General features: G+C 38.5%; 1 protein-coding gene across 1 annotated transcript in view; it reads left to right on the top strand.

Annotated features, from left to right (window-relative positions):
• The window catches only part of ELOVL7 (ELOVL fatty acid elongase 7), a 79,589-nt gene that overhangs the window by 41,792 nt on the left and 16,276 nt on the right, over window positions 1–21,521 (top strand). Inside the window, exons 2-3 of the mRNA XM_029942287.1 lie at window positions 6,488–6,585; window positions 18,730–18,920. Coding sequence (XP_029798147.1) covers window positions 6,522–6,585; window positions 18,730–18,920 — 255 coding nt within the window. The 5' untranslated portion in view covers window positions 6,488–6,521. The remainder of the gene's footprint in view (window positions 1–6,487; window positions 6,586–18,729; window positions 18,921–21,521) is intronic.

The following is a 21,521-nucleotide window of genomic DNA, read 5'->3' as shown; positions in this document are numbered from 1 at the left end:
AATAGCACTGCTAGGGATTTACCCAAGGGATATAGAAGTGCTGATGCATAGGAGCACATGTACCCCAATGTTCATAGCAGCAATGTCAACAATAGCCAAATCATGGAAAGAGCCTAAATGTCCATCACCTGATGAGTGGATCAAGAAGATGTGGTGTGTATATATATATATATATATATATATATATATATACACACACACAATGGAGAATTACATGGCAATGAGAAAGAATGAAAAATGGCCATTTGTAGCAAAGTGGATGGATCTCGATAGTGTCATGCTAAGCAAAATAAGTCAGGCAGAGAAGAACAGATACCATATATTTGCACTCCTAGGTCTAACAGGAGAACAGGAGAAACCTAATGGAGGACCAGGGGAAGGGGAAGAGGGAAAGACAGTTGGGGAGAGAGAGGGACGCAAAACTTGAGAGACTATTGAATACTGAAAATGAACTGAGGGCTGAAGAGGAAGGGGGGGAAAAGAGGTGGAGGTGATGGAGGAGGGCACTTGTGGGGAAGAGCACTGGGTGTTGTATGGAAACTAATTTTACAATAAACTACTTTAAGAAAAAAAAAGGTCAAGTTTCAAACAACCACCTTAGTATGAGCCCAGATGTGGCTTTCCACAGGAAGATCACCTGTTCTTAACCCTCCTGTCTTCATTTCCACCATAGACCCCAGCCATATGCTGGTACCTTCCTATATCTCCTTTTGTGTCTTCAAGCAGCATGTGTGACTAGCCAGATCACTTCTCGCAGGTTTGTCTCTGATGCCTGGTTTCCAAATCAAAGATCAGTGGGAAGCCTAGAACCTCCCAAGCATTTAAGAGAAATGGAAAACCATATGGCTTTGTTCATGGATCATAGACACGTTAGGAAAGCCATATGTCTACTCTGCCACTCCTTTTCTTCAGAGATGTTGTCCCCTACATATTTTACAGGGTTTGGATAAATCTCTACATGGGAGGATTCACCCGGAAATGGTGGACCATGGTTTTAGATTCCTGGACTCCTGCTAGGTGCTTCCTATCAGAAGCTTCTCTAAGGTCTCTTACTTATCTGGGTGAATTTCAACAAGAAGTTCTGTCACATGAGTTCTGCATTATGATTGTGCCAAATGGATGAAGTGATCAGATACTTCAAGCATTCCCTCCTGGTTCTGGTGTTATATTTACGTTGCGCTGACATAAGTATCTTATGGCTTCCCATAGTCTCCAGGTAAGCTGCCGGAGGGAAGGATCTTCTATTGGCAGCAGGTACACTTCTCATTTGAACTTGACATCTTTATTGGAGGCCTCAAGAATCTAGTCGGGGAAATTTCAGGCCCTTCTTTACCAAATCACCCAGTCCCCATGTGATACTGTCAAAAACAGGGAGAATTCATGGGTCAGTGGAAGGCACTGGTATTCCAACGCCAGTACTCCATCAACAAGTTCCTGTTTCCTTCCACATAGTTTTGAGGCCTTAGGAGGTGGGCCCCCTCCTCTACCCCGTGTCTCTTCCACCCTTACTGGAGGCGTGGTCATTTGTGTACCAGTTTTGAGTTTTAAGTCTCTGTTTCACCTACATGAGAACCTGATTTTTGTGGCCTCACTAGCCCTGGAATGTTACGCTATTGAGCATTTTATTTTGTCTTATTTTATTTTTAAAAATTTTAATGTTTATTTTTGAGAAAGAGAGAGGGAGAAGAAGAGAGACAGAGTGCGAGTGGGGGAGAGGCAGAGAGAGGGAGACATAGAAGCCAAAGCAGCTCCAGGCTCTGAGCTGTCAGCACAGAGACCAATGCAGAGCTTAAACCCATGAACTGAGAAATCATGACCTGAGCCAAAGCTGGATGCTTAACTGACTGAGCCACCCAGGCACCCCTGTTTTAATTTTATTTTAGAGAGTGAATGAACAGGGGATGGGGCAGAAGGAGAGAGAATCTTAAGCAGGCTCTGTGCTCAGCACAGAGCCCCACACAGAGCTGGATCCCACAACCCTGGGATTATGACCTGAACTGAAATCAAGAGTTGGACACTCAGCTGAGCCACCTAGGCGCCCTGAGCATTTTAAATTGGTTAAGGTCCCAGTTCTGCTGTCAACTAGAAGATATCTCTGTACCTTCACCACATAGAGTAAGTTTCTCCTCACCTCTGTGTTGTTGTCTAGCAATCAAGAGTCTGTGTTAAATCATGGTATAGTTAGGGGTAGGAGGGAGATGCCTGAGTCTAGTCTAGGAGTAGCACACATCTTTTGTAGGAAAACCCAGGCTGCCCCAGATTCACTTGTTAACAGTTTTCTAAATCAGTCCCTACAATGTAATATTGGCATCCAGTCTATCACTGTCTCAGCTTAGAAGATTCTCAGCTGCTGCTTGTCACTTCTAGCAAGGGAAAAGATCAGGTTTGCTTTTCGTGCCCCATCTCTACACAATTTTGCACATCCCTTCTCTGCTGGTGGGCCCATTTGTTGGGTGTCAGGTTACCTACAAGTAGGAAAGGATCAGTGAGTGAGTCCACAGTCCAGGGATTTGGGCTAATGGATCCCTTTCCTACCCCACCAGTCCTCTGTCTCCTGCCTGCTTGGAGAAAACATGCTCCTTTGCATCCAGGATGTACTGCTCCTCTGCGTACCTTCCCCACCTCCCTTCATCTGTCTTATGTAGTGTTTGGGATTAGAGGAATCAGCTCTGTTTACTGTCCGTGAATATTTCTGACCTATATTAGACTGTGGTGTCTTGAGTTTTTGTGCTTTAGTGAGGTTGGGGAGAAGAGAATATGCTGTGTGGAATCAGTGGGGGGGGGGGGGAAAGAAGAGGAAGGAATTGCATAGAAAACAAAATACTTTGAAATGTAACCTCACTATGTGCCATATATAATTAGAATCTGTTATTCTGGTTTTGAGTAATTTAAACAACATCAGTTTGGCAGTTAATCATGAGAATAATAGCTTGAGGTCTGTTTTGTCCACGGTTAAGGTGCACAGGCCAGTAGTCTTTAGCCTGGTCTGATACACTCATACCAAAACAGTTGGAAAACATCAAGGGGAGAATCATTATAATCTGTAACATGCCAGCTTTTAAAATGAAAGTAGAAGAGTTTTCTCTAGATTTGTTGCATAAAATTCCGTTCAATTCTAATAGGTAAAGAGTTTGTCCAGAAAAGGGACAACTTATCTCTGCAAGTGATGATGTCTGACTTTGATTAAATGTTCATCCTTTATCCGATTCTGTGCTCTAAACTTAACAAAGTTAAGTTTATTGTCCTCAAAAACTTGTATGGTCCTCAAAACCAACTCTGAGTTTATCTTGGTAGGTTGTAGAATCACCATATTACAGATTAGGAAATTGAGCTTTCAGTTTGCTCAGGATCACACAGCTATTAAGTGGTGGGATTCAAACCAAGCCCTTTTTGACCATAGATCCCCTACTCCTGACCCCACACCATACCTTCATTATGGAAACTATCCATAGGAAAGCTAGAGTCCAGGCTGATTCTAGCAAGACCCTGGCATCACCACAACCAATCTTGGGTCTGAATTCAGCTCAAGGATACAGAATGTATCAAAGCCCTGCCGAGATACTTCCCTGAATTTGGAGAGATTCTCTGGAGGGAAGGAATCCTCGAGGAAGATAAAAACCTCTCTTTTGTGTATATGTGTATTTGTGTATGGATGTTTAAGTAAGAATGTCCCAGTGAAGATGCAGCTGATCCTGTTCTTGCTTTTTTCCTTGAAAATATTTCAGTTCTTTATTTTTAGATAAGTAATATATTCCCATTAGTTAAAAACCGAACAGTATGAGATCTACCTTCTAGCCCCACAGCCCAGTTTGTATCATTCCCTCACCCATGGATATCTTTTCAGAGTCTGTTTTGTGCTAAAATAAATAAAAGCAAATTTATATTCTCATTCCTTCCCTCCTTTTTAATATAAAAGTTAGTCATTTAAACGTTATATACTTTCTTTGGTTTTTTCACATAGAGATTTATCTTGGTTATCTCTCCATATCAGCACATGGAGAACTTCCTCATTCTTACTTAGAATAGCCTAATATTTCATGGTCTAGATGTATTATTATTTATTAACTACTCCACTTTTAATAGACATTTGGCTGATTTCCAGTCTTTTGCTGTTACTAACTAATGCAGTGAATAACCTTGAATATATGTCATTCTGTATATGTGCATATGTATCTGTAGGATGAGTTTCTAGGAGTAGCATTGCTAGGATAAAAAATATGCATTTATAGTTTGCACTGTTAGTATCAGATTGCCATTACTAAGGTTGTGCTCATTTGCACTCTGACCAGCACTGTATGAGTTTGCCACATACCTGTCAACACATTTTTGGATTTTGGCCAATGTGATTGGTAAAAATGTTTGAACTTTGACCCATCCATTGCAATAAGATTTTGTTAGTCTTCTCTTATATCTTTTGGATTTTTTTTTTGAGACAAAGTGAGAGTGGGGGAGGGGCAGAGAGAGGGAGACAGGGAATCTGAAGCAGGCTTCAGGCTCCTACCTGTCAGCACAGAGCCTGCTGTGGAGCTTGGACTCAGGAATAGCGAGATCATGACTGAGCAGAAGTCAGATGCTTAACCGACTAAGCCACCCAGGTGCCCCTGAATTTTAAGTCAAAGTTAGAAAGTCCTTTCCCACTCCAAGGTGAGAAAAGTATTCTCTTTGTTGCCATCTAGTACTTTCATGCTTCTGTTTTTCTTATTTAAAATTTTTTTTAATTCTTCTTTTAAATGTTTTTGTTTTTTGTTTATTTTTTTTGAGAGAGAGACAAAGTGAAAATGAGGGAGGGGCAGAGAGAGAGGGAGACACAGAATCTGAAGTAGGTTCCAGGCTCTGAGCTATCAGCACAAAGCCCGAAGTGGGGCCCAAACGCATGAACCAGGAAATCATGACTTGAGCCAAAGTCAGATCCTTAACTGACTAAGCCACCCAGGCACCCCTCTTATTTAAATCTTTGCTCTACTTGGAGTTTACCTTGGTTTATAGTATAATGTTCAGATCCAACTTTTTTTTTTTCCAGATGACCATCTAGTTCTATCACATCATTTATTTAAATGTTTTTATTTATTTTTGAGAGAGAGGGAGACAGATACACAGAGCATGAGTGGGGGAGGGGCAGAGAGAGAGAGAGAGAGGGAGTCACAGAATCCGAAGCAGGCTCCAAGCTCAGAACTTTTCAGCACAGAGCCCCACATGGTGTTTGAACTCATGAACCGTGAGATTATGACCTGAACCGAAGTCAGATGCTTAACTCACTCAGCCACCCAGGCACTCCTATCACATGATTTTTTGAAAAACTGCTGGCAATTCAATGCCCATTGGTTTGAGATGCTACTGTTATCATTTGCCATATGTCTTATGTTTATGTATTTTATATTCATATATATTGCAAAATGGCTTTATTTCACAATGCTGGAAGAAAGTTTAAATTTTCCTGTTGCAGTCATAAAGGACTTCTTTTTTTATTGTGATAAAAATTACATAGCGTAAAATATACCCTTTTAACCATTTTTAAGTATAAAGTTCAGTGGCGTTAGATACAGTTACATTATTGTGCGGCTATCACCATTCACCTCCGGAGCTATTTCATTTTCCCACTATATGACTTTGAATCAAAAACACTGTTCGTTTGATGACACACCATCCACTTGTAAGGTGTATGCTAGTTTCAGAGAAGTTAAAATGTGGGAGAGTGTACATCTGAGAATTTACAAAATACATTTCTAAAGTCCTAACTGTATTTGCTGTATTTTTGGATGTTCTGCTCTGTTCCATTGGTTTGCTTCTTCATGCACCAGTGTCACACTGTTTTAAATATTGAAGATTTAGAATATCTTTTAATATATAATAGAGGTAGTTTCCCCTCACTGGTCTATTTTTCTTCCTTCCTTTCTTTTTTTTCAGAAGACTTCTTTTTCTAACTATTCTTACCTCTCTGTCAAGATAAACGAGGGACCTTTTCTTTGGTTGTTCTGAATCTTTTTTCCTTACCTCTTTCTACCTGTATTCCACTTAAATTGTAGAGACTTGCATATAGAAGACCTTATTATGCCTGAATCTCAGCTGTAAGTCTTGGATCGGAATAGCTTCTCTGAAGGTTTGTGTATCTTCTTGACTTTCTTCTACTAGGTTTTTATTTCAAAATTGCAGTGGGAGGTACAGTTCTTTCCTGGTCTGTGCAGTTGCCAAAAAGGGAGATGCACTTAGGAAAGTTCTTAGAATCATTTATTCCTTTTATATCCTTTACCTAGAATATCAGCCTTTTTCAGCAAAGTAAGCATTGATCTTATAATGATGAGAAATCTTAAATGTTTGCCCCTGTATCAGGGTTTAATGTGGTTCACTGATGCATTTACCCTTGGTACAAGTTTGTTGTTTTGCCAAGTATTCCTATTAAATATTTAGCATTTATAATATTGTTTTATTAGAATTTGGCTTTATTTGCAATTATAAATCATAAACTCATTTCTCTTTTATTTTACTGAAGAACCCATTGTAAGAGCCAGTAAATCCTGTGGAAAATGGCCTTCAGTGATCTTACATCGAGGACTGTGCGTCTTTATGATAATTGGATCAAAGATGCTGGTAAGTAACCGAATTTTCTACTTAAGGCATATCTTCCCTTTTATATCAAATTCCTATATTTAATAGGATTTCAGTGAAACAGAATGAGAGACTACAATTTAACACTCCCTTGTAAACACTTCAAATATTGATTTTTATTACTAGTTAATGAAAGGGAAGTGTCAGTGTTTTCATTACAAATATGTTCCAAGAGCTACATAGCTGTTCATTATGTTTATAATAATGAAAATAGCTTTAATATCCACTGAAAGAAATTGGTTAATAAATGATGGTACATTTCAGCTCAGTGATCATTAAAGCTGATTTTTGAGGCACAGTGCTCTTAGGTTGATTCTGCCCTAATGCTCCTAAGGGAAATAGCACTTAATGCCATCAGTGATAAATCTTGAATGGGAGGGCCAGCGGGTGTAACCTAAAGGGCAGGGAATTTTCGTAGGGTAATTTCTGAGTAATACTGAATTGTCTGCCTTCTTGCTTCGCTCATTTAAAAAAATAAAAATCAGTCATTATTTCTTGATACTTGACCTCTGTGGACCCTGCTGATGTGTTGGCACTAAAGAGTTAGGTTATTTGGAGAGGGAAATAGAAGCCATAAAGGAAAAACAGCCAGACTACTGGAATAAATAGTTTTCCCATTATTAATTATTTACCTTTAGAAAGATTTTCTTCCAAAAATGACTCATTATCCCCTAGTTTGGTATCTGGAAAGGAAGTAGGGAGTATGGCATTGAACTATAAATAAAAGTGCTGAAGCATATGTGAAGATTGCCTTTGACTGGGCACTTAGCAACTCAGTAATTTAGAGGAGAAAATATTCAAATACAAGAAAAATTTCAACTCCAGTCTTTAGATGGTAGAGGTGTTTGCCTTTCAGTGTGTTCTTCTAGAGTGAGGCATTTGCAGCTAATGACATTTTCACAATAAAAGTTGGTGCCATTGAATATTATTTGAATATATTGTCATTAAAAATTAACTTTGATTACCAGCGTCTTAATTTTTTTAAACCCTATAGAGCTCCCAATATATTAGTTTATATGTTCTAATGTGTGTTTCGACTGTGTGGATAGTGTCAATGTGAAATACTAGCTTTTCATCAATTTTATTGGTCATACCAGTACCTTAAGTAAGTAGGATCACTGAAACATTTTTTTACAATGCATTTATGCAATCCTTATAAATTACTATTGCATTTTCTGTCACAAATGCATGTGTGTGTATATATAAATCTGTGTCAGATCTTACAGATAGCCTTCTAAAAACCTAGATGAAACTTAGAAAATTATTTGTAGGAGGTATTTTTCTCTTAATTTTCCAAATAATTGAAAGGTATTTAAACTTGCACTATGATTCTTAGACTTGAGAGTGATAGGCACTTCAATTTGCAGTGGTCTTGTTTGCTTTAGTTGTATATAATAAAGAGTAAAAGACTCAAAATTAAATCCTTCCAATAGTTAAAAAATAAATAAATAAATAAATAAAAATCAGTGCTCTAGAAGGATGGTTAGTGCCAAATCAAGCTTAAATATTTAAATGAAAAACAGGTTATAAAACATCAGTACATTTCTTTTGTGAGAACACTTGTCTCTGTGTGATGGGATTATGGGTAGTTTCTATTATCTATGTTTTATTTATTTATTTTTAAAGTTTCTTTATTTTGATAGAGACAGAGCAGGGGGAGGGGGCAGAATGGGGAAACAGAATCCCAAACAGGCTTAGCGCTGCCAATGCAGAGCCTCATGTGGGGCTTGAATTCACAAAACCACAAGATCATGACCTGAAACCAAAAGTCAGACACTTAATCAAATGAACCACCCAGGCGCCCCTACTTATCTATATTTTATACTTCACAAATAGGTGTTGCTTTTATAACCATCACAAAACATTTTTTAAATATAACAAAGGTCAAACAATTTTTAAATAAACAAGGAATTAGAGTGTTATAGAGCTGAGTTGGACCTAGGCATCATCAAAGAACTAACTCCTCATGTTAGAATGCAAGATGTTGAGGGGCACATGGGTGGCTCAGTCAGCTAAGCATCCAACTTTGGCTCAGGTCATGATCTCACAGTCAATGGTTTCGAGCCCTGTGTCGGGCTCTGTGCTGACTGCTGAGAGCGTGGAGCCTGCTTCAGATTCTGTGTCTCCCTCTCTCTCTGACCATCCCCCACTCACTCTCTGTCTCTGTCTCTCAAAATAAAAAATAAAAGACATTAATTAAAAAAAAAGAACCTACGACACTGAGGCTCATAGATATGACCTTCCTGAGACTGTGTTTAGTTGTTGGCAGAAAAGACTAGACCTTTTGTTTTCTGATTTTGATTGGTTCTCTGGTATTTCACATTTGAATTATTTTACACATATTCACCACCATCACCACTTTAGATTAGTTCTTCCCTATTATCCAGAAATCACACGTTCACCAAATGCAGGAAGAAAAAGTGTGACCTCTTGGCATTTAACACAACTGGAATTATTTTCCAATTTTTGCAGATTTCAGCAAAAATACACTGTCTCGTGGTTGCCATCTTTCTCAGGTGACTGCTAAAGACCAATTTTATTTCACTATTAAAGTTCCCAACAGATCTTTCCTTGAAGAACGCCAAGGGTTTTTTTAGTATCCCATAAATAGAGCAGCTTCAATCTGACAGGGGGAGGGAGAATGATTATTTCCATATTTCTTCCCTTTTAATTTTCTCTTAGTTTTTCAATTTATGTAATGATTCTGAGAACATGCAGATTTCTTGAGAGGTCATTCTTCTCTGAAGGTTTACAGTAGTTCTCATAAGTTCAGTATTTAAGTTCTAATTTTTTGTCTTGTTCTAATGACTTTCACCTTAATTTGTTTTTTTTAATATTAATATTTTTATTGCTTTTCAAAGTAGAGGTATATACCTTGCTACCTGAAATATCATAATTTGAACTTGGGAGCCGAATAGGTTTGGGTACATTTTTTGAAATGGACCCATTTGGAAGCAAAAGTCTTGCTATCCAGGACTTGCTATTCTCTATTCCAAATGCAAGAGCTCAAGAGATTCAGATAATCAATATCTTTTTTTTCATTTTTTAAATGTTTATTTATTATTGATACAGAGAGAAATAGAGCATGAGCATGGGAGGGGCAGAGAGAGAGGGAGACACAGAATCTGAAACAGGCTCCAGGCTCTGAGCTGCCTGCGGAGAGCCCGATGTGGGGCTCGAACCCTCAAACCGTAAGATCATGACCTGAGCCGAAGTTGGGCGCTTAAACGACAGAGCCACCCAGGTGCCCCTCGGATAATCAATATCTTATTTAGAGCCAAATCAATTCAGATGATGATTAATACTTATATATAGCTAGAAGTATAAAAGGTTTTTAAATGAACTGCTTCTGAATTCCCCTTGGACTTTTGTTCATGGAATGACTCTGTTTTTTATTAGGAATACTTACATTGAAAAGCTGAGTAATATTAGGTCAGAATAAAGAATGATAAAGTCCTGGAAGTGGTTAGGGAGACCTCAAGGAGAGAGAATTTGGAGATGTTTAGTGAGAAGACTTAGATTTAAGTTCTACTTCAACGAACAGGCTACATGGTCTTGAACAGGGTCCTTTCGGTGTTAAATAGATGGTTCTTTTTTAGCAAGACATAGGTCAGAATGGTACCTACAAGCTACCAGACAATATGCATGAAAGTGCTCTGTTAGTTAGGAAGTATCTCAATACAAAGAGTGGTGGTTGTTACAGATGATGGAAAGAGTACTTTCACTTGAAAATACTTTTAATATAGCATATGCTTTTTTCAAATGTCTCATTTTTTTTTAAACTCAGGGACTAGGGGGTTAAAATGTTTTGTGTTAGATTTACAGCTTTATGAGAACACTATCACGTGTAACAGGAGAGGTTTTTTGCTTCTGCTTTGTGTGATATTGATCTCTGAGAGCCATTAGAAATCACCCCTGGCCATCTCAGTGCAGTTTTACTTTGCTTGCCCTGGGAAGGTCTGAACCCATGATCAGGGGCCAAGAATTTCAAGTGTATTCTTGGCTCTGGCCCTATTCCTGAGTAGCATTCGGGAAATCTACTGTTATTCTTTGGTTTTCCGATTGCTAGGGAAGTGGTGATACTGCATTATTATTTCATGTGGAAAATTCCACAGCTACAGATTTAAATATGATTTAATTGACACTAAGTTGTAAAAGGATTTATCATAATTCTTAGATATGAAATGTCGAATTTTGAAATAATGCTATAGTAGCATTTTGGACCATAGAGAAATGGAAACTTTTTAATGTTCGAGAAGTAATTTTCCTTGTGTTTGGTTAGTAACAATGGCTTTTCAAACCTAGTTATGATCTTTTTACAAGAAGATGGAGTAAGAATAAGCTTGCTGCCATTCTGAACCTTTAGTTTTTCACCAAGTGCTAGAGGTACATGTTTACTTTTCCTTCAGCTTCTTCATCTTGTTGGTGCTTTGAATTTTAAAGGGTGTACTTGAGCTAGTACATGCTACTTAAGAAGAGAACACTCTCTTACGAGTAGTTGATGGAAAAGCTCATTAAAATTCTATGTGTGTGGCACTTCTACTTTCCTTGTACTCTCTCTCTGGAACACTCTTAAAAAAATTACTAGCTTTGCAAAAAGTCAGAACTTCAGTAATCGCTGGGGTGTGGGTTTCTGACAAACTGCCTTCCCATCCTCATATTTCATCTTGGCTCTACACATGACAGTTAAACCCAGCCCTGATGCCAGAAAGAAGGTACATGAGACACTCTTACCCTTAGCCTGTTGTCTCTGAGGAAAACAGAGCTCACTTCACCCCTGAACCTTTTATAATTTGTGGGATCACGGAGTGAGTCTTTATCACAGACTAAATTTAGTCTAATCACAGCCTTTAAATGTCATCAGGCAGTTCTCTCTACAACCCCCCTAATCAAGTCATCATCTGTATGTGGCTTATAGATGTCTTGTCAGTGGGATCCCCTACCTTACATAGAAGTGGGCTTCCTATTCAGAAAGGTATAACTGTCATTGAGAAAGAAGGCAGGAAGAATGAACAGCTGTCAGTATTAACAACAGCCAGTCATGAACAGAATATTATAGACTGTGAATTTTATTTGCTCAGTAGGGAGAGGTGATTAAGGCAGAGGAATAATCTGAGCAGAACCTTACTTTTAGAAGGTGAACTTGGCAGTTGTAAGGAAGACAAGATATAGCAAATTGGATCCCGAGCAGGGAAACCACATAAAAGACCACCACAGAGCACTAGTAAGGGATATTGACACCTGGATGTAGGTTAAAGAAGCATTAAATGCTTGGTTCCTAACTCTGACAGTTCATCATAGTCACCTCAGCTGCTTATGGATGCCTGGGACCCATGCCCTAGGATTCTGATGTGGTTGGATCAGGGTCATTTTTTGACCATTTGATTTTTAAATTCTGCAGAGGTGATTCTGCTATGCCAACAGAATTGATACCTGCTGTAATAGTAGCAGTGCACAACTACTGAGCCCTTCGGTTGTGCTAGGCTCTTTGCATCCAGTAACTCACTAAATCCCCTGAGTTACATGCTGCTTTATGCCCAACTCACAGATGAGGAAAGTAAGCACAGAAAAGTGAAGTCAGTGGCTCCAGATTGCACAAGTCAGTGGGAGAACCCAGGGTCAGAACCCAGGCCTGCTGACGTTCAAGCTTGCTGAAATAGGATTTTAAAAACCCTGAACTTGGCATATTATTTTAAGAAAATAGCATGAAATTAGCTAGTTTTTCTTAAAAGATAAAATGGGGTATTTTTTATTTTTAAATTTATAAAACCTGAAAGTGACAATAGGTTTTTAATAGAAGGTGTGTGCTTAAAATGTTAAATTATAGGAAAAAAATTATTTATTTTAAAGTTGTTGGGTTTTTTTTTCTGCTTCCTGAGCCAGCCCAGTGTGCTTTTCCTGGCTTGTTTTCTTTCTACTGCTACCAGAGGAAGAACAGAAAGATGATGTCATTTGGTGTTTTCCCCTCTGATGAGTCAATAAAAGAGTAAAATAAAATATATCTTTAGTTCAGGAATTCCTTTACCAACACACACACACACACACACACACACACAAAAACTAGTTTTCAGTCAGACCTGTGGTGTCTCCTAGGAACAGAAACACTTTAAACATTTTTAATTTTTTAAAATGTTTTATTTATTTTTGAAAGAGAGAGAGACAGCACAAGCAGGGGAGGGTCAGAGAGAGAGGGAGACACAGAATATGAAGACAGGCTCCAGACTCAGCTAGCTGTCAGCACAGAGCCTGGGACTCGAAACCACGAACCATGAGATCATGACCTGAGCTGAAGCCAGAGGCTCAACTGACTGAGCCACCCAGGCACCCCACATTTTAAACGTTTTAAATTTCTTAAAGAGAAAAAGCAGAAAGTGAAAATAATCCATACTGTCAACATCCAAAGGCAGTAATGTTAACATTCTACCAGCGGTCTTCTTTGGTACTAGTTTTAAGTCTTTATTTTACTGGAGATAAAATATAGACCTATTCCCGGGCCTTACGATGTTCCTCTAAGCTTCAGACTACCCACTGACAAAAAATTCAACAAAGTTCGAGCAGTTCTGATTCTGTCCCTTAAGTCCCCATTTGTGTGACAACTTTTATTTATGAACACTTCCCTAGAGAGTTATGGGTCCATGGCTACCATTGCTTGTGGCCCTTTACACTGCAAATGGTACCCAATTGTCCTGAGGAACTTGTTGAACGGAAGGATGGTCACTAATAGAAGCAACAAAAGACTTTCGTGCTGCGTACCTAGAGAGCTGATTTTAAAGCTTTTTCTGACAATATGAGGTACAAAGATTTTAAGAACTTTGTATTTTTATGAATGTCTTCTTGCAAACTTTGTTGTATTTCTATCTTGTGAAGGATGCTTGACTGGAATTGTTCCTGCTGTGAGCATCAGAGACTTCCTTTTATTAAATCTAGTAACACTTTTCAGTCTACATTTCACTTTGTCTCTCCTTCATTTTATCCTTTGACTCCTTCCAAAGATTAACTCTTCCCTTGGCCTCCAGATAGCCTACTTCTCTGGTATTCCTTCTACCTCTCTGGCCACTCCTCATTTTTTTTTCTTTTATGGTTTTCTCATGTACCATTTCTTCTGTGAGGATTGAGCCTAGGGGCACCTGGGTGGCTCAGCTGGCTAAGCGTCAGACTTCAGCTCAGGTCATGATCTCACGGTTTGTGTGTTCGAGCCCTGCGTCAGGCTCTGTGCTGACAGCTGGCTCAGAGTCTGGAGCCTGTCTTTGGATTCTGTGTCTCTCTCTCTCTCTGACCCTCCCCTGCTCACGCTGTGTCTCTCTGTCTCTCAAAAATAAGTAAAAAACATTAAAGAAAAAGATTTAGTCCTAAAGATTCTGACTTGAATTACTCAGGCTCCTTACTCTACCCACTTTCTTAAACCACTTGCACAGCTCTGTTGTTTGTCTTTTATGTGATAATCACCCCAAATAGTACATCCCTGGCCCAGATCTCTCTCCTAATTCCAGATCCAAGTATCCAGGTGCCTATAGAGGTCTCCATAGAAATGTTTTATGGTGCCTGGGTGTCTCAGTTGGTTAAGTGCCTGACTCTTGGTTTTGGCTTAGGTCATGATCTCATGGTTCATGTGTTTGTGCCCTGTGTCAAGCTCTGTGCTGATAGTGCAGAGCCCGCTTTGGATTCTCTCTCCCTCCCTCTCTCTCTGCCCCTCCCCTGCTCACTCATGTTCTCTCTCTCTCTCTCTCTCTCTCTCAAAAAAAGGAGCTTTTAGACATATATAGAATATATATGATATGTATAAATTATATGTAATTTATGTATATATATGTGTGTATATATACACACACACACACCATAGATACATACCATAGATGCATAAGATGTTCTAAAACATAAGCCACCTCTCCCTGACCATTCTTGCTCCATATCTTGTATTCCTAGTTTCAGTGATAGTACAATTGTCTAAACCAAAAAACTCATTTTTTTCTTAACTTTCACCTGTTTCTTATTCCCTATGGCTAACCACTTACAAATTTTTGTTTTCTCTATCTTTACTATATCCTAAAATTATCAGACCCTATTTTTCTTTCTTATCACTACCTAATTTTAAAAGCTTGATTCTGGTATATTTAACATACAGTGTTACATTAGTTTCAGGTGTGCAATAGAGTGATTCAATAATTCCATACATTACTCAGTGCTAAGTGTCCTCTTAATCCTTTATCAGTGTAACCATCAGTTAAATGGTTACATTTAAGGATTTATTTCAGCAAAGAGCTCTTTCCCAAACTGTGTTCCACAATGTTAGTTCCACAATGTAGAATGGTGTTTGTCTACAAAATAGCAGTTTGAGGAATGGCCAAGTAAATTTAAGGAATGCTGCGTACCACCGTTCTCACCTTGGCAGTTCAAATTGAACACAAAGCACTGAGAAATCCTGCAGAGAAGTAGTTTGCTTGTTTAGCATTCTCATTAGCCTCCCCGTCCTTCTCTGTGGACAGATTTTGAATGTCTTGCTTCCTTGAGTAGATTGGGCCATGTTTGTATAGGATATGAGATAAGGAACTACTCATTTTTCTTCCAAGTAATCATTTTTCCTGTCAACACTTGTTGAGCATTCTCTCCCTTCCCTGCTTGTTTATGAGTCATCCTTTATCTGTATTAAATTCCTAAATATCTTGAGGTCTGTTTTAGAGCTGACTTTCAGCATTTTTTTTGAAATGGCATCTGTTGGTATTTTTTATCTGAATACAGAATACATCATCTTTAATAGCTAAACCATGCCTTCATATAGCCAAGTATCAAATGTGAGATCTCTAGCTATAAAACCGAGGCCTAGAGAGTCCTCAACCATAAAGTCTGCTGAGGAAATTTTTGCATTGGGTAGGAAGTCAGACTTGTAGGGATATTCAGTGTTTGGTAATTGGCTACACCATTATCAATAAATGAGCAAGGGCTGCATTCCTCTCACCCCTCTTTTCCAATTGATATAGGTGATGGTGTTTGGAAACTAAGGTTAGTCAAGTGTCCATTTATATAGTCAGATATACTTGGAAACTTGTTCATACTTATCTTCCTTTGTAAGGCTCTGGTTTCAGGAGGCATTTTAATAAAATCACACCTGAACTACTTACGATTATAGAATTAATCACATTTTTTATTGTATCATTTTTTTAGTTTAAAAATATTTTCTGGGGTGGGACACCTCTATGGCTCAGTTGGTTAAGCATCTGACTTCAGCTCAGCTCATGATCTCACAGTTTGTGGGTTCAAGCCCCGCGTTGGGCTCTATGCTGACAGCTCAGAGCCTGGAGCCTACTTCGGATTCTGTGTCTCCCTCTATCTGCCCCTACTACCCCAAAGTAAATAAACTTTGAAAAAAATTTTAAATATAGAAAAAACATATTTTCAGGGGTGTCTGCATGGCTCAATTGGTTAAGTGTCCAATTTTTGATTTCAGCTCAAGTCATAATCTCACAGTTGGTGAGACTGAGTCCCACATCTAGCTCGGTGCTGATAGTGTGGAGCCTGCTTGGGATTCTCTCTTTCCCTCTCTCTTTCTGCCCCTCTTCCTTTCTCTCTCTCCCTCTCTTTCAAAATAAACATATAAACTTTAAAAAATATTTTAAGAAATAAAAATATTTTCAGACATCAAAATATAGCCAAAATATTATAATTACATTGAAATAATACATCATCATCTATAATTCAACCAGTATTTATAGTTTCCAAATTATCTCTTAAGAGTATCTTTTTTTTTTAATGTTTATTTATTTTTGAGAAAGAGCATGAGCAGGGGAGAGGCAGAGAGAGAGAGAGACACAGAATCTGAAGCAGATCCAGGGTCTGTGCTGTCAGCACAGAGCCCAACGTGGAGCTCGAACTCATGAGTTATGAGATCATGACCTGAGCCAAAGTCAGATGTTTAACCAATTGAAGCACCAAGGCACCCCTTTTAAGAGTATATTTAACTTTTAGTTTGGTCAGTTTTTATACTTGAGGCATTAAAATAATTACTCAAATGATTTATCCAATAATAATAGCCCGTATTAGAAATAATAATAAAATGTTTGACTTTAATGGGTTATTTTCCTTTTCTACTTGAACAACACTTTAAATATATTAAGAATTCTTGGGGCGCCTGGGTGGCTCAGTCAGTTAAGCGTCCGGCTTTGGCTCAGGTCATGATCTCACGGTTCGTGGTTTTGAGCCCCATGTCAGGCTCTGTGCTGACAGCTAGCGCAGAGCCTGGAGCTTGCTTCAGATTCTGTATCTCCCTCTCACTCTGATCCTCCCCAGCTTGTGCTGTCTCTCTCTGTCTCTCAAAATAAATAAATAAATAAAAATTTACAAAAGAATTCTAAGGTTATATCAATTTTTCTATCAAACTGTATATACATTGATCCTTTTTTTTTTGTGGTCAGTTGGTGTTAAGAAACTTGTGTTAAGAAACAAGGTCTACTCTTTCTAGCCAAGTCTGACATTTTTTCATTTTAAAAATTGTTGCTTCTTTGATCATGCTTATAGAAGTTTTGTTTATCCTTGCAATACAGGAACTTTACGTGATCTAATTTTTTTTATTCATTAGTGTTTACTTTCTGATACATGATAAGTATTTTGACATATAGATTTAGTTTTGACTTTCATTTTTCAGAAAAATATTTTATGATCTATTTGAATATTTTTCTGTTTTTCATTTGTTTTTCTCCTGATCAGGAATACCTGTTATTTTTTCAAGGCCATTATTGATTTGGCATATATTTTTTTTTCTCAAATACTTTAAAAAATTCATTATTGAAGTATAATTGACATACAATATTACATTGGTTTTAGATATACAGGATCTTGATTCAGCAGTTCTTTACATTACTCAACACTCATCATGATAAGTGTAGTTACCATCTGTCTCCATACAGTACATTACAACATTATTAACTATATTCCCTGTGCTGTATTTTTCATCTCCAAATCACATTTTATCTTGAGTTGCAATGTTTTAAAATCTTTTAATTTATTTATTTTGAGAGAGAGAGCATGTGAGTGGGAGAAGGGCAAAGAGAGAGGAAGACAGGAAATCCCAAGCAAGCCCCACACTGTCAGCACAGAGCCCAATGTGGGGCTCAATCTCACAAACTGAGATCATGACCTGAGCTGAAATCAAGAGTCTGATGGTTAACTGACTGAGTCACCCAGGTGCCCCTCGAGTTGCAATTTTTAACTGATCTAATTCTCGTGGTCTGGAATGAGCAGTGACCAAGTGAATTTCTCTTTTCATGGTTTGAGGCCAATATAGTTCTTTTTTTCTCAAAATATCAGGTTGTTTAGCCTATTTTGGACACCTAGAACCCACACTTTAGGTATATAATGCTAAGATCCCTTTCATTTCTTTGATTCTGTGCTATAGTATATTTGGAAATGTCCCAGTTTCCTTGGGGAAAGAAGAAGGTTAGGAAACAGCAAACACAAACATATTTTTATATATAAAGGGATATCTGGATGGAGAAACTGTAAAATGTTGCTAGTGGTTATAGATGGATGGTGGAACTTTGCTGTGTGTCCTCTGTTCCCTAGATCTACTCTGTACCCTGTGTGGGACCCTGGGGAACGACCAGTGTAGACTGTATCCACAGCCTTACTCTCCTGCCCTCTGGTTCTGGTTGGTTTCAGCCAATGGAGAGCCCCAAGAAACTAGAGGAGAGAGAGAGAGAGAGAGAGCGCGCGAGAGAGAGAGAGAGAGAGAGGAGAGAGAGAGAGAGAGAGAGAGAGAGAGAGAGAGAGAGAGAGAGAGAGCGGAGAGTAGTATTCAGATGTTAATTCCCCAGTCGCTTCCAGAATTGCCTTATGCTGGCCCAGTCCCTCCACTGAAGGCCACAGCTCTCCAGGCAGGCTTCTCCATCTGACTCCTGGGTTCAGGTAACCACTACCTCCCTTTGCCCTTTGAGGCTTGTGGTGGAAACAGCGCAACTCTTTCTAGCCCCATCACTAACTACCCTGGTGATTTTCCTTACTCTTCCAAAGACAGTAGTGACCGTTGACCAAACAGTCTACTGTCAACATTAGGACCTAGATGCTTGCCTAAAGAAATGCTAGCTGCTGTGAGTTATTTCTTTGCTAAATGGACGTGCACTCTCATTTTGTTTTTAGATCCAAGAGTTGAAGACTGGCTCCTCATGTCCTCACCTCTGCCACAAACCATCATCCTGGGATTCTATGTCTATTTTGTCACTTCTCTAGGACCAAAGCTCATGGAGAATCGAAAACCCTTTGAACTCAAGAAAGCGATGATAACGTACAATTTTTCCATAGTACTCTTTTCTGTGTATATGTGTTATGAGGCAAGTGTCTTCAGTATTCTTAACAGGGGAATTTTGCCTGAGTCTTCCCGTTATTCTGTCATTATGTGTCTTGTTATAATTATAATGATGACTCTTCGAGATTTAAGGAATTTTAGAAATGTAGCTCACTAGAGCAGGTATTTGCCCCAAAAAATTGTTATGTATAGACCAGATATAGAGGATCTCAATATATTCTACCTCACAAGCAGTGAGAAAAATTAACATTAAGTTCAGGGACATGCACATAGTTAGTCTGAATAGATGATTGAATTAATCCATTAAGTGTTAGTTTTAAGGAAACTCATACATGCAGACATTAAGTAACTTACTCAAGTAAGTAGCATAGCTACTTTAATATTAGGTAGTGGAGGACCAATATTTGAATCCAGGTCTGTCTGACATCATCCTGACTCTGTAATGAGTTCCCATCATTATGGTAGGAACCTCTGAAGAGCCGTAAAATGGGAGACTGTTAGGTTGAATTTAGATGGACCTTGCAGGGATACAGAATTCAGACTCATACAAAACAGTACATGAGGGAGTCTGTCCCTTAATTGTTACTTTGTTACTACGAGAGTTGAGGATCTTCCAGAACCGAAGAGTAGACTCATGGATTGCCTCTCACCCACTTTGCTATTAACAACCTTCACCCAGCCTTACTTACCTGCTTTTCTGTCCCTTGCTTCTTTTCTAATACTGGCAGTCTTCCTCATCTTCTCCTCCTTAGTTACTTCTTTGCAGCATAGCTGTGCTTCCATAGAACTGGAACTCTCTAGGGGCCACCATGACCCTTCTGGCCCCTCTTAACACCATGACTTCTGCACATGCATCCCTCCTACCTGATTCCTGCTGTGAATCCACCTTACTGAGTCAACTTAAATCTGCTGGAGCCTCATTTCTTACTGGCCTCCCTGAACTCTAGACTTAGCTTGCTATCTTCTATTTCTTCTACTTTATTACCAAAATTAACTACAAGCTACCTAATGTCCCTCCAGATCATGAATAACTGAAAGGGAAAGAGTAATAAAGGTGGTCTAACCAGGTTATGAGAGATAGGAACGACCCTCTATAGACTATAGGAGAGTATTAAGTGCAGACTTAGAAGCTGGGAGCCCAGGGGTCAGTTGATACCAGTTATGCTACTAACCAGCAGCCTCACTTTAAGCAAGTTACTTAACCCCTCTGGGCCTTAGTTCTGCCATTTTATAGAGTCAGGATTAAACCAGATTGTCTCTCAGGTCCCTTTATGCTGTGTCTGATTGTGCCATTCCATGTGATAGCCCCAAACACATTTCTCGGGAAATAATTTAATCATAACCAGTAAATTTGGTTTCCTAATGTAGCAATTACAATATAAAAGAAGTTTTGAGAACACTTGAATTTGGCAGTTTCTGTCTCCCATTAATCACTCATACTAGAGTTACTTAAAATTATCACTGGTTCTTCTTGATTGGCTGAAATATAGACACATATGTCAGAAGCTCTGTAGACTGTTAAAATGTTCTTAAACTTAATATCAGGAAAGCATTAGGCTTCACTCTCTGCTTAAACAAAGACTTTTGACAGCCGATCAGGAAGTCATCTCTATGACACCGTACACATGGTTTACTGGGTGTAGCACAATTGCAGTAGGTATACAGAGGAAACACCTCCACTATGGATGTTAGGGAAAATATGAACAAGGTGAAAGGGAAATACACCAGACTAAAGGATCCCGTGTGCCTTATTGTATACTGATGGTTTTGCATACTGATGGTTTTGAATGTGTACCTGGCACATATTAATAGATATTAATAGAGAGAGACTGGTAAAGACCACCCAGGAGGCCATGTCACAGGGTTTCTCTTGTACAGTTCAGTGCTTACTTGTGATAGGGTATGGTGAAGAGCCAGCATCCTGATTAAGTAAGTGGACTTTTAGTTTTAGTTGCATCAGTTAGAAGAGAGTCAGAATCAAAGAGAATATGACGCTCACTGGCAGATCAGGGTTTCGTAGATCAGGATTAACTGTTTTTCCACCACATTCCCCTGTTCCTTTGAGAAAAAACTTAGTGAGTTGTTTTTGTAAGTTATTTTTCTCACCCATAAAATATGTCTTATACTTTTCTGAATCTTAAGATAATCTTTTTTAAGATTTCATAATTTACTAAGAGATTTAATATCATCTGAATCAAGCTTAGAGTTAATATCACAAAAGGATGCTATCATTTTGAACCCCACAGTCTCATAGTTGTTTTAGCTCCTTTGTTTCTTTTTCTTTTCACCATTAAGATATCATTCTGCTAATGCCTCATAAACTTTTGCTTTTAAAAATTAATTTATGGTAAAGTTTTCATTTTAGCTTTAATAGTAATTAAAAATAGAAATTTAAAATGTGCATTACTGGCAGAAAATGATGTAACTATTATACTGAGAAAGAAGAATTCCAGGGAAGATACTGGAACTTGAGAGACTAGGACGTCAGAGATGGGCTGATCATATTGTGAGAACACAAAGTTAAGCCAACCATTCAATATGGGCATTAATTTAAAATTAGAGCCCTTAGCTTTTTATTTTCAGAGACTGTTTTTTTTAATTTTATTAAAGTTTTTATTTGAATCAG

The sequence above is a fragment of the Suricata suricatta genome, chromosome 6 (genome assembly GCF_006229205.1).
Source record: "Suricata suricatta isolate VVHF042 chromosome 6, meerkat_22Aug2017_6uvM2_HiC, whole genome shotgun sequence".
NCBI classification, from domain to species: domain Eukaryota; kingdom Metazoa; phylum Chordata; class Mammalia; order Carnivora; family Herpestidae; genus Suricata; species Suricata suricatta.
This window is presented reverse-complemented; position numbering and strand designations above follow the sequence as displayed.